The 15,795-nt window shown below is 36.7% G+C and overlaps 1 protein-coding gene across 5 annotated transcripts in view; it reads left to right on the forward strand.

Moving 5' to 3' along the window:
• The first annotated feature begins 854 nt into the window (after positions 1 to 854).
• Positions 855 to 15,795, forward strand: part of LOC104605222 (lipid transporter) — a 61,925-nt gene continuing 46,984 nt past the window's right edge. The window contains exons 1-8 of one of the 5 annotated variants that reach the window (XM_010269892.3): positions 855 to 1,251; positions 1,348 to 1,427; positions 2,896 to 2,990; positions 6,371 to 6,531; positions 7,121 to 7,272; positions 10,995 to 11,113; positions 12,233 to 12,396; positions 12,474 to 12,548. In XM_010269892.3, coding sequence (XP_010268194.1) covers positions 1,170 to 1,251; positions 1,348 to 1,427; positions 2,896 to 2,990; positions 6,371 to 6,531; positions 7,121 to 7,272; positions 10,995 to 11,113; positions 12,233 to 12,396; positions 12,474 to 12,548 — 928 coding nt within the window. In that variant the 5' untranslated portion in view covers positions 855 to 1,169. Of the gene's footprint in view, positions 1,252 to 1,342; positions 1,428 to 2,895; positions 2,991 to 6,370; positions 6,532 to 7,120; positions 7,273 to 10,994; positions 11,114 to 12,232; positions 12,397 to 12,473; positions 12,549 to 15,795 lie in introns of all 5 variants that reach the window. The other 4 variants (XM_010269893.2, XM_088896441.1, XM_088896442.1 and 1 more) reach the window with 4 other exon arrangements.

Raw genomic sequence — 15,795 nt, forward strand, 5'->3', positions numbered from 1 at the left:
CGGGTTGTATCATTTTGGGTCGATTTTTGGTTGGTTGGCATTATTAAAAAACTAAAATATTTAAATTTATGATATAAAATATTTTAAACTAATAAATATGAGAATTTTTCCACTTTCTCGTATTAAAAAATATAAAATATTAATATATATTTAAGGTCGGGTGGTTCGATTTTGGTCAATTTACAAATGCCCAAAGTGAAACTTATCCAACCTGGTTGGGTTGGGGAATTGTTGAACAAAAACCAATTGGCAATACTAGAAAACTGATAAACTCAGACTAAGCTCATCAGTTTAATTAGCAACCCTAGCTGAAATTAATTATTATTATTTTTATATTATAAAAATTATTAAAAGTAGCATATAAAATATAAGGGAAAATTTATGATGTGGGAAATATAATGGTTTTGGAAGAGTTTTGACCAATCAAAATCCACCCATGAATTTTGATAAATAACACTTGATTGTTTTAGATACCATATTTTTCTCATATCATAGTCGAACCCAAAATATAAATAATTATTAATTATTTAAAAATTTAAAAATATAAAACAATTGTATACTATTAAGTGTTTCTATTGTTTAGCTTTCACTTAACAAATCTTGTGCATTGCACGGATCCCACTAGTTTGTAACTAATAAAAAATTAAAATTCATTTCAAATGAATCTAAAAACAATAAAAATTAGTAAAAAATAATACAAGTTTATTTAAAAAGAATAACATTAATAAATATTTCTAAAAATAATAAAAATAATGATTTCCCGCTAAAAATAATGAAAATTAATACAAATTTAACAAAGCCCGTGCATTGCACGGGTCCCGAAACATAAAACCGAAAACCAGAGCAGGCAATCAGTGTGTTCTTTCTTCTTTGTTACGTTGGGTCTCCTCTCGCCCCTTCCTCACTGACGTCGTAAGCCACGGTTCTTCTTCAGTAGTTCCTTCCAACGACGACACAGCCAGTTAATGCCGGAGCAGGAAACGACACTCTGTAACATCCGCGATAGAGCACGACAATCAGCGTGCAGTGTTTGAGGTGGAGAAGCAATGAGAGTTGAGAGAGACTAGCTTGTAGCCCGTTTGGCGCAGTTGACTTCCAGGCTCCAATCAAGGCCGGTCTCTCTGTTACTTCAAAATCTCGGTGCTTTGTTGGTTTAAGTACTATTTGAGATGTCAAATAAATCAGTTCCATCCCGACCGGTCGGAGGTGGCGATCGTACTAATCTCGCTCGCACTTTCAAGTATCTTATGGGTTAGTTGTCTATCATCATCTCGCATTTTCTCGATTTCAAAGTATTTGTACTTCCCTTCTTAAAATTTTGATTTTTATCTACCGTTGGAAGCTCAGCGACTCAGTTCTTATCAAGAGGAATCCCTTTTATTTTCAACTCATGGATTGTGAGACATCTTACGGAGAAGGACTACGCGGTAAAGTTAAACAGAAAAAAAAGACTTTTTTTTTGTTAATTATGTTGCTAATGGAATACTGTACAAAGAAAACCACGGAAATTTAGTTTTACAGAACGGAAACTGGCTTAATTTATTGCTCTCGGCTATCAATTTGATGCTTTATCTTTGGGCATTGACTTTATATGAACTGAACATTCGATGGAATCCATTGTAACAATCTGCTGGGTTGGGAGCATGAATATATTCATCATGGTGAATCTCAGTGATGGTGGTTGCTTGTTCGCAGTCCATTTTCTGAAATGAAGTTTATTATTTAATTAGCTTAGATTTGCATAATCTGTTTAATAGAAACGAGAGAAACAATAAATAAAGGTTTACAATTTGATAAAGAGAACTTGCTGTAAGCTTGTTGCTTGCAACAATAGAATTCATAAACTTCTGTTTTAGGCAAGTAGAAAATAAAGATGAAAACCCGAAAACCTATTCTCTAGCCAACCACAAATAAACCTTTTATTAAGCTACTAAGAATGTTTTAGAACCACTGTTCATGCTTTTAACTCTAAGGTGCCACAGGATCTGCTGCAAGTAGAAATGTGCAAACCTGGCTGAGTAACCAATCATGAGTGAACACACCAGTGGTCTGTACACATGGGACCTTGCAGCAGATCTGGATTCCTCTGAGGCTTATCTTCTTAACTCAAAGCAGTCTTGATAAAGGCTTCCAGCAAACCTATGAAGTTCTGGGGAGTCCTTATTTAATTACTTCTCTGATTCCTTTACTTTCCTGAACTCTTTGACCCATAGGTTTCCATGCATAAACAACATATATATATATATATATATATATATATATATATATATATACTCATAAACTGAGGTTGCAGAACAAAGACTCCTTTTATTGCTGAATTTTCTGGATTATAGGCTTCTATTATGATCATAATGATGATAATATAATAGAAATAATAATGTGTTAATCTTAGCAATGCAAATTTACCATTTATCAAAATAATAATTATGTGTTAATCTTGGTTATCTTCACTATTCTTTATCTATCTAATGTTTCTCTTAACTCCCCCCACCACCTTACATGCCAATCTAGGTGGTTTTTGGTACCATGGCGTTGAGTCTCAATGTTTGTACTTTGTACTTGAATTATTGCATCGGAAATCACGAGAGTGAGATGTTTTGGTACATGCCACAATGTATAATAGTTTATTGTCGTTTAAGACATGAAGTGGAAATGCCCCCCTGTTGGAGGAAATGTCGCTTTGATGTTCCCCCAGCACCCCCATGCACATAACCCAATATAGAGGGTGGTACAAATGTTTGAAGTCAAATCTGGCCAACAAAATGTGATTTTCATATGGTAAAGTCAAATTGCCTACATGGTGCTTATGTGGAATTTAAATGGGAACACAACACAATGGTTCCAAACATCACCCTAATGTTTTCTTGAGTTCTTATATCTTGGTTATCTTTGCAGCTTTATGCTGTTCAGTTTCATCTTCTCATTACAAGTATCTTGTTCCTTAGTCGGGAGGGCTTTCGGCGAGCATGCATGAGGACAGATATTAGATGGTGATTTCCTCTTTATTTCAGTATAGTTAAAGGTTCCTTTTGTTTGTTCCATAGTGGAATTTGTTATATCTGTTTTTCTTATCAAACATTTGATTGAAATTTTTGTCACAAATTTTTTGATCTCTCTCTCTCTTTCTTTTCTGTTCCATGGTTATAGTTTTTCTTCACTTTGTTTTTTACTGAGTGTGGTCATTACAACACATGCTGTCTTTTGGGAATTCTGTTAACGATGTAATGTGGAGATGGTTGCTGTAAAGCTGGGAATAGGGATCTGTTTGTGGCATTTATGCTTTCTCCTAGGCTTTTCATATGGAGTCTTTCTGGCCAAAGATATTAACTTCATTTCTACATTTTTAAGCAAAATATGAAATTTGTAGTTGCAATATCAAGGAACCAACAACAAAAAGATAACTGGATTATTTTTTCTTAAAGAAAAACTGGGTTATTGGATTCCTTAGCTCTCTAACAATGTGAGTTTCCAATTTGTGGATGTCAAGATATATATATATATATATATATGCCTCTAATTAAGGAGGATATCAGTTAAAAGAATTGGTTGGGATGCTGAAATATTGCAAGCCTAAAAATAAAAAATAGGATCAATTGGTTAATAGCAATAAGGGGTTCTACTGTCCTTTTGGATGTTAATGAGGTTGGTACAGCTTAGAAGAGTTTTTCGTGTAGATTGCCTTGGTTGGTTTTCTTGCTCTTCCCTCTTTAAGGCGCTTAGCCATTTCCACTCTCCTCACTTTCAGTTGGATTTTCCAGTTAAAAATCAAATTGGTCAAATCCTATTCCACAGAAAATTAGGGCATTTTGTTGGGAAGTGTTTCATTTAAAGATTTATACTTCTGATGTCATCCAAAGGAGAAGGCCTCATTGGACCTTTCACCTCATATATGCTTTCTCTGTGAGGCAAATTGTGAAACCATTTGCCACTTAATCAATCTCCTGTCAATCATAAGCAGTATTTTGGAATACCTTGTTGCTATATGGAATCTTCAACAATATATTGACTCATTATTTCAACCTTTATTCTCCAAACCAAAGAAGAGGGAATGTTTTGTGGAAATACACAAAGGCAGTTGTTATGTGTGGCCAATTTGGGAGGAAATGAATGCTAAAATGTTCTTGTCCAAGTCTAACTCTAGAGAATATTGTGAGATTGATTGAAACCCATGTCATCCATTGGATGAACTCCCCAATTATTGATTCAAGGGTATACTAACGAATTGGCAAGCAGTGGCAGTGACATCTATTAACAGGGATAGGTATATTATTTTTGGATTCCCTCATCATAGTCTATTGTCAAGACGAATGCTGATGAGTGTAGCTTGGGAAATCCAGGTCAATCAAGCATGGGAGGCACCTCAAGAAATCATGATAGAGACCTCCTTTTGGCCTTCTCTTACACCATAGGTATTGAGAACTCATTAGGAGCTGAATTGAAACCACAGATATTGATGGTCTGAGGAAAGGAGCCTGCCTTAACTATACATGAATAAATAGAAGATAACCGGTTTGTGGATGCTGGCCGATGGAGGAGAGTCTTGAAGGTCAAAGCTAAGGAGCTCTTATTTGAAGAAATGAAAATCAGAGGTAGGCTGAGTTTGAAGATTAGGGAAGCAAAGCATGCAACTTTGCTGTTAAAAGGCATTGAAGTGATCAAATGGTTTAAGGAGTTTCTTGAGCTAGTGGAAGGAGTATGGAACTGAAGAAGGTAAGAGATATGTGTGAGAATGCAAGAGGAATAACAAAGGTTTCTACATAACACTTCTTGAGTACTTTGTGGAGGGCAGAAAGCAGTTGGTCTGTTTCTCAGAAGGAAGACAGGGGGAAGGCTGGAAGGAAGTATGTAGAGGGCTAGAGGATTTCTTATCAAGCCTGAGAACAGCAAAAATGGAGGTTTTGAGAGAGAAAGAAGGGATTGTCAAAAACACAGACAAAGATGATTATAGAAAACAAGAGTTCATGGCCCTGGCAAAGAGCAATGGACAGGGTAGGTTGATAGCTTATATGAGGAGGGAAAAATGGGAGAGTAAAAATGTAATATCCAAGTTAATAGTCAGACAGTTGATTGGAAAAGGATTGCAAACCTATTGATACTGCACCTGAAGTTAAAAGGACTCTTCGTTTTAACTCCTTTTGAAAGTTGTAAAGCTGTGTTAGACTTGGTTGAAGACAGATTGGAGTTATCAACAGTTAGCTTTCAATATGATATTGGGGCAGTTATATTAGAAAAATGGAGTCCATCATCCAATTCAAAAGACTTCTTTGTTGAATAAGGAGTACTGGTTTGAGTGTTAGCCTATGGAAGCAAGAGATAGCTGAATCAATCACCTAGCTGTGTGGATGGAATTCTTGATGGAGCTTACTTGTGGGGGGGGCTTCACTTGACGGCCCTCTTATTAAATGGAATGAGACCAGAAGAAATACCAAGGAAAATAGTGCTCAAAGTGGAGGGATGTCTCTACTCAGTATGGCTGGTTTCATCTATAGAAGCAAGACTGTGGAGAGAGGCTTGCAAACAAGGTAGAAGATGAAAGGTTTGAACAAAATGATTGGTGAGTTCAAATATTGAAAACACTTTCACCAAAATGGGTAAACAAATTTTTGAGAACCTAAAAGGCGTGGGGCAGGTAGAAGGTCAGAAACATTAGTCAGATGGTTAAGACTTAAGAGCCATCTGATCATGCTGTTTTTTGGTTTAGGTCACTAGGCCCTTTCTTTGGTGGTACCCTTTCCACTATGGGGTTCTGATCCTATGACCAAACAACATAGGAAAAATTACAAGGACTCCAGATCCAGGACAGTCACCATGCTATATGTTGGTGATAATGTCCTTATCAAACTGGTTTGTGTTTGCCATTTCTTCTGTGTATATTTGGTTAGTCTTCATCCAGTGCATAAATGTATAAAGACGGTACACCATTAGGTTGCATATTCTGCCCATCTTGTATAGTTGGATTTATCATTTATAAAGTATATCCATACATTGGATGTTACATATGGTGCTTGTTTTCTGCTATGACAAATTAGCACATGTGAGCGCAGAGGTTATGTCTGGGTTCTCTTGTGATCTAGAAGATAAGAAATAAGGTTTTCATATTATAATAATACCCACCAATTAGGGACTTTTGGTTATTTTCAAAAGAACAAAAGTGATAATGTAGATTCCTTTAATCATCAGGTTCAATTTGATTGTTCTTCTGGCAGATCTCCTAGGTGGGAGGCATTGAAAGGCTAGACCTTGAACGTTCATCAATATTCAAAATTCTGATGTTCCTATTACATTCAGTAATTTCTGTCTGTTATATGACTTCATAGTTTATTCACTCATGAGTTTCATGTCAACTGAAAGATATTACTCTTCTATACAGTGGTGGTGCACAGATGCAAGAAAATGCTGCAAAGATATTAAAAGTAGCTTGGATGACTTTTCCAATTGGAGTTTTTGTCACATTTGCAGCCTGTGTGCTTGTCTTCTGGTGGCAAGCACTAGAATTTTCTGATCCATATGGACAAGCTATCCTGATTCATGGTAATTTTTATTTCCATTTCCAGTATTCCAAATAATTTGTTTCTTGTTTCAGCAAACTATTTTGCATTTTGGACTTTGGAGTGTTGATCTCTGTCCATTTTCTGCATAAAAAGGCTTGTATATGAAGCAATAAGCTTGCTAAAACCCATCACTGTTGATTTATCCATGGTCTTGTGTTGCCTTGTAGCCTAAGCTGAGGGAAGTCCCTCCATTTATTGTATGTTTTTACTGTTCTGGTGGAGATGGGTAAATACCAAGTACCGGTTGTTAAATAAGGAGGATATAAATCTATACTTTTAAAAACACAAGGTCAAGTTATGTAAAATATTGATGGTAACAAGCATGCAGAAAAAAATGGTAAAGTTGAATAGTTGATGCGCCTTTCATAATCAACATTAAAGGATAAAAATTTTAAGGTTTTTCATAATAAAGGGCCTTGTATTTTCACAGTATATTGATTAATAAAGTTAACTTCAATTATAAAAAAAGGGCCTTGAGATTTATTTTTTTCTTCATACTGGTGCTACTATTTTGTGGTTGGTTTTCTTAATAGATTTGGTAAATGAGATAATTTCATCTTATGTGACAGGATTTGCATGCATATTAGAGTTATTGGCGGAACCTCTTTATATTCTTTCTCAGAATCTGCACCTCCTTGATTTGCGCCTGATAGTTGAAACTACTGCAACACTTTTACGTTGCATTACGACCTATCTCCTCATTGCCAAGCAAACTAATATGGTAAATGTCAAAAAGATCCTGCTCGCATTTTTTTATGCCACATTATGCTTGTCTTGGTTTGTAAACAGAATCCAAAGATTGTGTCCAACTCATATTTCCTTGATAACATAATTAATTCTTGCAGGATATTGATTGTTTGTTTACTATTGGAAAACTGTTTCCTTGACCTTTAGTAATTGGGCAAGAGAGTATTAGTTTCACACCTACACTTTGCCACTGATATAAAAAAACTCCTCTGAGAACCAAGGGTCATAAACCTACATGCTCTAATTGGGTGCTCTTTAATAATTTCTGTCCTTGACTTACTTTGGGGAAGAGTAACCTGGCTGGGTGATCTTGTTAGAGGCTTGATTATGGATTATGGGGCGAGGGTTGTGGGTTGTGTCATATCTGTCTATTGCCAATGAGTTACTTGGGCCTCTGGCATGACCCTCACTCTTGTGATTTTTAGAATCAATGAATCACGCTCTTTTATGTTCTCAAATTTGGTCAGGTTTGCCTTCTCCACCTAATCTATGTACTATTTCTTGGTGCTTAAGGACCCTATTGTGGTAAAAATCATTAGAGAGATATTAATTTTTAGGAACTTCCTTTGTCAACAAGGATGATACTATAAAGATCATCTAAGTGGGATACAATGTTAAAAGTATTAAAAAAAATGTCTGAAAGGAGGAGGATGAAGATTTTGGGATTTTGTAGTAAAGAGTATTTGTGGCTTAAATTCTAATGGCGGGATGAGGGTTGGGTAGTAAGATTAAACCTATATCTCTTCTTGGAAGTCTAGTTTTGTTATTTACTCTCTTTTTTTTCTTCCTATTATCAGGTATGAGTTGTACGACCACTTATTTCCATGATAAAAAACCTTTCCATTGCTTGTTTGATAAAAAATCTTTCCATTGCTTGTTTTGCTTACTGTCATCGTTTCATCATCTAGGCTACACAGAATTTTGGTTTTGGGAGATCGGCTGATGGATCAAGACGACTGATGTAACCTCCCTTTTCAGTCTACTTGACAGTGTTTATCTTCATCCCTCTGATGTTGATTATAGATTCTGGCCCTTTGAATCACATGGATGTTTTTTTTTTTTTTTTCTCCCTTTAATGCTCCAAATGATACTGCTATTTCTTCTTTAGCATTTTTGGTAAAGGCACTTTAGGTTGCCTTCACACCTTCAAGAATCAGGGCTTTTTGTTGGGAGCTGATTTGCTTGAAAAAGTAACACTTGTACCGTCTTACAGAGCTGGAGATTGGAGATATTTGTGGTCTCTTACATCCATACATGTTGTCTTTGCATAGGCCAAACAGCAAGTCCATTCATAATCTACGATTTCTATTCCTTGTATTTGGGATTTGGGATAAGTTCTTATATCTGTTTGGTGCTATATATACACATGAGTGAAACTATGAGTTTATTTGGGTTCAGGTTTTTGTTCCCTGAAATAAAATGTGGAAGATTATGGAAATGTTTGACTGCTTTGGGGTTTGGGGTAAGTTCTTATTATTTGTTTGGTGCTAGATATAACCATGGCTGAAATTATGAGGTTATTTGGGTTCACGTTTTTCTTTCAATCTTCCCTGAAATAAAGTGTGGAAGATTATCGAAATGTTTGAGAGCTTTGGTCATTTTGAGAAGAGAAGAACACTTGAGTTTTCTTTAAAATGGAGCAGGCTTCAGACACTTGGTTGATATTATCACCATAGGGTGGTGCATTGGTTCATACAAAAAAATGAGTTCAGAGATTTCTGTACTGATGACATTGTGACTGAATGATCTTATGTAATACCTTGACTATTAGAAAAGTATTGGGATCAAAGCATTGGTCTTGTCCTTCCTAAGAAGTGATCAAGTTTTAACTTTGGTAGTTGCTTTCCTTGCGAACTTGGGTCCTTCATCAGTTAGATGTGTTGTGGTGGCAAGAGCCCTTTGTCCCTTTATCAATTCATCAAAAGACTAGATATTAAGATATATGTGTTGGTGATGGTGAAAGAATAAAATTTTGGGAGGATGATTGGATGGGGGTTGGGAGACTTTCTGACATATGTCCAAGGTTGTGCATGCTGGGTGAGATGTATACCTCAGTGGCTCAAAATTTTGAAATAAACCAAGGAAAGGTTGTGTGGCATCCTACTTTCAGAAGACTATTATTGGAAAGAGAGATTGAAAAAATATAAGGTTTCCATCTTTATTACAAGAAGTGGTAATGCAGGTGGATAGAGGTGATTTAAGATGATGGAAGGAGTGTCGAAATGGAAGATTTGAGGTTAAACCATTCTACAAAGCTTTGGCAAGGAATCAAGTGGAGAGATCCCAAATTGAACGTCTGGTTCACCCTAAAGTAGAGTCCTTTGCTTGGTTGGTTGCTTTGGACAGCATCCTTACACAAGATCATTTGAAATAGTAAAGGATACCAAATGGCGGGTATATGTTACCTTTGTAGAAGGGCTGAGGAAGATGTGCTTCACCTTTTTGTTGGTTGCAGCTTCTCGAAGTGCATATGGGTTTTCTTCTTAGGGTTTTTTTGGGATGGGAAGTGTGGTCTCCAAATTCTCTGGCAGAAATTTTCTCATGGCCAGTCTTGAATGGAATCAAGAAAGCAAAATTGGTCTGGTCATGCATGTCATTTGCGGTCTGCTGGGAAATTTGGAAGGAAAGGAATTGAAGGATCTTTGAAGACAAGTCAAGAGACAAAGAAGAGCTGTAGTCAATTATAGGGAAGAAAATTCTGGATTGGAATTCATCAAAAAAAAAAAAAAAATTCTGGACTGGACCTTGATACTATCAGAACTTTTGGATGTTTCAAGGGTTTCATCTGGACTTTTGTAATTGGATGTGGGTTTTTGATGTACTGCAGTTTTATTTCTTTGGTTTTCCTTTTTTGGGTGATTCCTCATAACCAGATGGGTTGTAATCTGTACTTTGCTTCCTTTTTAATGAATTTTATCTTTTATTTACAAATATCGAGCATTGTTCATATGGTCCAAAGGTTAGCTAACTCACCTGTGGGCACCTTAACCGGAGGTGGCATGGAGTGAAGAGAGCTTGTTGGGGGGTCAGCCCTTTAGGTTATCTTCTTTGGGTGTTGTGCTTTTTTACATGGGGTGCACTAGTCTGTCATCCTTGGATTTAGCTGTCCTGGTCAAGGAGTTCTTTGTGTATTTCTGTGCTTGTACTAAAAGTGTGACATGTATACAGACTTGCAGAGATCTGAAATGAAATTTGATGCATGGCAGTCTGGCTTGGACAAATGAAGCAAGAAGGATTCAAGGACATGCCTATAGAAATGTTTTAACTATTAAAGCAATCCATATTTTGTTGAATTTTAACATAATAAGCCTATGGAGAAAGGCCTAAAAGATTATCTTGTTAATAATATTTTATAGGAAAAATGACATTTATTGTGTATGTTAGCTGTTTGCTTGTGCTGAATATGCAAGAGGAAAAAAAGGGAGTGTGAGTCCAACACATGTTGGAAATGGAAACTCATCCATGTAGGAGAGTCTATGCAACACTAGTTTGTACTCTCCTTGATTTTTAGCATTATCAATTAAATTATTTGATCTTAATAGTTATTACGGCTAAAAACCCATAGAGTTGGTTTGCACACTTTATTTATCTGTAATTTTGTGGTTCAATAAACTCTTTTTGCTGTATGTTTGATGGTTTATATACCACTTTATCACATAACCATGCTGACAGCTATACTAAATCGATCCCTTTCAGGAAAAGGAGATAGTATTTGCTTTGTCACAGACTGCTTATGGAGCCTGTATACTATTGGGATACTGGGGTTATTTTCTTCGTTTTCATGTAGTTAGAAGCTCTGACCTTTTTCCTTTCAGGTATTCTTTCTCATCCCTAAATGTCATTTTTTTTTATTAATGATGGAGATGGTTTTGTTTTGAAATGTAAATTCAAGATGTACTCATTATCTATGTATACATGTTATATATTATGTTTGCATGCATGTATATATGCATATACAAGTATGGCAACATATATGATGCTCAGGAAAGCTTAGTAGGCACATTACTCTTTTTTTCTTTTGATGAGTAACAGTGCAATTTTATTAAAACAGAAACTGATTCAGGATTACAATCTCATGCAAGATCCCTTAGAGAGGTGCGAGTTGCAGCCCCTCCTGATAAATACAAAGAAGTTAGGAAACAATTACTGAAATCACAACTGAGCCCAACAATTCTTTCCTATTTGCCCCTTGCTTGGCTAACACGTCAGCCAAAGTGTTTGCAGATCTCCCCATCCACTGAATAGAGACTGACATGTTCCTTGTTAACCATTTAATTTTCTTAACTTCATTCTTATAGCACCAAACAGTCTTATCAGGTTTCCTTAACCAGCCCACCACCACCTTTGAGTCCCCCTCAATAATTAGTTGTTGTACCCCCATTTGGTTTGCAAGCTGCATCCCTTGTACCACAGCTAGCATTTCTGCCCTGACAGCGTCACCAAGTCCCAAAGGACCCGAGTACAACAGACCCCCCCATTCCAGAGGGCCCTGGATTGCCTAAGATGCTGCCATTGAAATTCAGTTTTAGTGAGCCTTCAGCTGGAGGACACCACCTTGGGACTACCTTGTCCTTGATGGAAGAACACCTCGCTATTGCCAACCAGTTTCTCCAAAAGTCATTAAAGGAGAACTGATGAAATAGGTCCAAAGTCTTCAACCATTGTATTGCCCTATTCAATAGTCTTTTAGTTGCTGGTTATTTCTTTCCTTCTCTTGAAGTATTCTATCAGAAATATTCTATCATTCCTTTCTTCCCATATTGTCCAAACCAAGGCTGCTCTCGTACTTCTCCACATTGATCTTAGTTTATGTTTTAAGCTCGCAATTTCTCTGTATCCAACATTAAATCTCTATGGTGTTCTTTTCAGTACATTGCTCTTCTCTACTTTTGTAATTCTTTTAGTAAGAGATCTATTTTGTATATTCTATGCAGAACGAGAAATATGATGGATCATGATAGGGACCTTTCACATATGTGTATGCTATTTACTTCTCAATCTGTCCGAAAATTGATTCTTCAAGAAGGGGAAAAGCTGATTCTTGTTTGGTTTGATACACCTTATAACCAAGCTGTATATGGGCTTGTAGACAAGTTAGGTGAGTGCAGTGCAAAACTCCCTCTATCTTTCAATTTACTTGGAGTTGATGGTATCACTTTTCAATTGCTTTTCCAGGTAGCTTAGTTGTGAGATTGGTGTTTCTTCCTTTTGAAGAAAGTTCCTACACTACATTTGCAAGGTTTGCATCAGGTTTATTTCTTTCCTTTTTTGGGTTGCTTTTTTGGTTCTTCAAACCAAGTGGTCATCCTTATTTCTCTTTGTTGTATTATGAACTTGCTTCCTCAGTTAACAATTGGCATATGGTTGTAGCATTTAATTGGTTTTTCTACTTCTGAAGAAAGTGCACTTCCAATCTATATTTCCCCCTTGATTGCTCATATTCTGTGGCAGTTGTTAGATAATCATTAATTCATATGCAGTGTATCATACAGTGTAAATCAGATTGTCTACATATTATTGTTGTTGTTGTCTTTTCTGCTGGTAATGAGAAATGAGAATGTCTAGTTTAATTGGAAAATTAGAAAATGTAAGCAAAAAGAGAGCACCTGCTCAAGAAGATAAACAGGGTAATAAAGGAGATTAATGATAACAACAAATGGAGAACCCACAGTAAAATTTGGCATTTGTTACCCACTCTTTGCTGTCAATGCTTCCAGGGCATTAAGGCCATGTTTAGTTCGACTCTCATTCTTACTCAATTTTATTCTTTTTCTCATCAATGGAAATAATAATGTAGGTATACATACAATACTCATTAGCAGATATATAGTGGAAACATGCAAGACCGACACCCATAAAACACAAATCAACTATGTGTGCTTCACATTAATAACACAAATATGAAAAAAAAACAAGAAACCAGAAAAGCTTTTGCATTTTGTTGCACAGAGAATATATAAAAGAAAATTTAAAGGAAGCAATTAGCACCTATTTAAAACTAATTGCTGAATTGAGTAGGCAGTTGTGCAAATGAAGAAAAAAGAGTCTAGAACTTCTAAATAGAAATGGAATTTAAAAATTGTAAAATTAAAAATAAAATTAATAAAATGAAGAAGTACAAAATGTCTAACAAAATGCAAGAAATGGAGAGTAAACTTTCTCAACTCTCCTAAAGAACCCAAAAACAATTACAACTGAACCCAAAATAGTTGACTTTTTTCCCACCCCTTGTTTTGCAAGAACATCAGCAAAGAACATTAGCAGTTCCTTTCGCCATAAGCCATTACCTTCCTTTTGCAACCAATTCACTGCCAGCTTAGAATCACCTTCTATTACCAGTTTACTCAAATTCAATTCGTTTGCCTTTTGCACTCCCTCCATAACAGCCAAAATCTCAGCCCTTAGTGAGTTGCCTACCCCAGTGGGACCTGAGTACAGGCCAATTACTTTTCCCTCATCATTTCTGAACACACCTCCGATACCAGAAGGGTCAGGGTTTCCTGCACTACTCCCATCAAAATTCAGTTTAATATAGTTATTGGCTGGAGGACACCAAAGGGAAATTGCATTGGCCTTGTGACACTCTAAGCTAGCCACTTCCTTCCATTTTTTTCAACAAGTCGTTATAAGAGAAATCGATAAAAATCTCCAAAGACTTTGCCCAATGAACCACTCTAACTGTAATGATCTCAATAATTGCCTCTTTACTTCTTTCCTTATCTCAATAATTGATAATAGTATATTCAATAAAGAAATATACTAAGAAAGTAATAAAATATAAAAAGACATTGTATAATCGTGCCCAATGTTGCTCCTTTTCATTCTTCAAGAAGCTTTGTGCCGACGGTCACAAATTTCCGGTTTAGGTCTCCAATCCACCAGCATAGATTTTTTACCAGTGGATGGCTGGCAGTCAATGTCCATTGGCGTAAGTTATGACAGCAGTAGCTGACAGACAGTTGATTGCCAACCATCTGTTGGTAAAAGTCTATGCTGGCAGTTTGGAGACTAAGGCCAGCGGTTTGTGACTTCCGGAAAAGAGCTTCTTTAAAGAATGAAAATGAGCAACATGACACAATTATTTTTTTTTTTTTGTTGATCAGTAATGAAATTTTATTAATGATAAAAATCAGGTTCACAAAGGGATGGAGCTAAAAAGTCTCAACTCCAGCTACCCAAGTGACTTTTTGACCATGCAGTGATTACAAAACAGCCCAGAATAATGTATCTCTATTTACTCCTTGCCTAGCTAGACCGTCAGCCAATGCATTTGCACTTCTCTTTATCCATGTACATTGAATTTCCATGTCCTTGGTTAACCACTTATACTTCCTCTTTTCATTGCTGTATTTCCACATCATAGCACTGTCCTCTTTTAGCCATTTCACCACCATTTCAGAATCACCTTCTATAACCACCTTTCTGATATTCATTTCCTTGACCCTTTGAATCCCTTCAATAGCTGCTAAAATCTCAGCCCTTAAAGAGTCACCCACCCCAATCGGCCCAGAGTACATGGCTAATAAGTTCCCTGTTTCATCTCTTATCACACCCCCAATTCCGGAAGGCCCTGGGTTCCTTATGCTGCTGCCATCAAAGTTCAGTTTAGTGAACCCAAGGGGTGGAGGAGTCCAGCAAACTTTTAATATCTTCCTTCATAAACCTGAATCAGCAATCTCCTTCCAATTCCTTAACAACTCATCAACTGAGAATACTTTGAACAGCTCCAATGTTCTCAACCATTGTACTATCCTAATATGGATGATCTCCATGATTTCATTGTACCATCCTAATATGGATGATCTCCATGACTTCTTCCGCGCTTCTCTCTTTATTTGAGAGGATCCTTGAATTCCTCTCCTCCCACACTGTCCAACAGACTGCAGCTCTACCACACCTACACATGATTTTAGCCCTTTTAGTTGGCCAATTAGGCATGGAGGAAAACAAGCTTGGAACATTCAAAGGGGGAGTCCACCTACACCCAAACAGAGAAGTAAACCATACCCAAATAGCTTTAACAAACTGACAAGATATTAGTAAATGATATCCAGACGCACCATCGGACTTACAGAGAACACACCAATGAGGAGACAAGCAACTGTTGGGTCTTTTCCTTTGGAGTAGATCCCCTGTATTAACTCTTCCCAGGAAGGCCTCCCAACAAAAAAACCAAACTTAGGAGGTATAGGTCGACACCACACTTCTTTAACATGAAAAGAAGAACCAACCGGATGAGAGGGTAACAGTTCTTTGAAAAAAGAAGCACAAGTGTATGAACCCGAGGGAGTTAGTGTCCAAATTCTGTTATCTGCTTTAGACGGCTCAATGAATACCCCTTCAAGAAGAGATAGTAAGACTATAGTACTAGCAAACTCTGTGTCCCTAACACCTCTTCTCAAGTTTAAATTCCACCCAACCCCAGAAGGTGAATTGGAAGGAACAAGAAAGGATGAAATTGGTTCATTCTTAAGGGAAGACATAACAAAAAGGCCCG

Source organism: Nelumbo nucifera, chromosome 1 (assembly GCF_055504915.1).
Source record: "Nelumbo nucifera cultivar China Antique chromosome 1, China Antique-T2T, whole genome shotgun sequence".
NCBI lineage: Eukaryota > Viridiplantae > Streptophyta > Magnoliopsida > Proteales > Nelumbonaceae > Nelumbo > Nelumbo nucifera.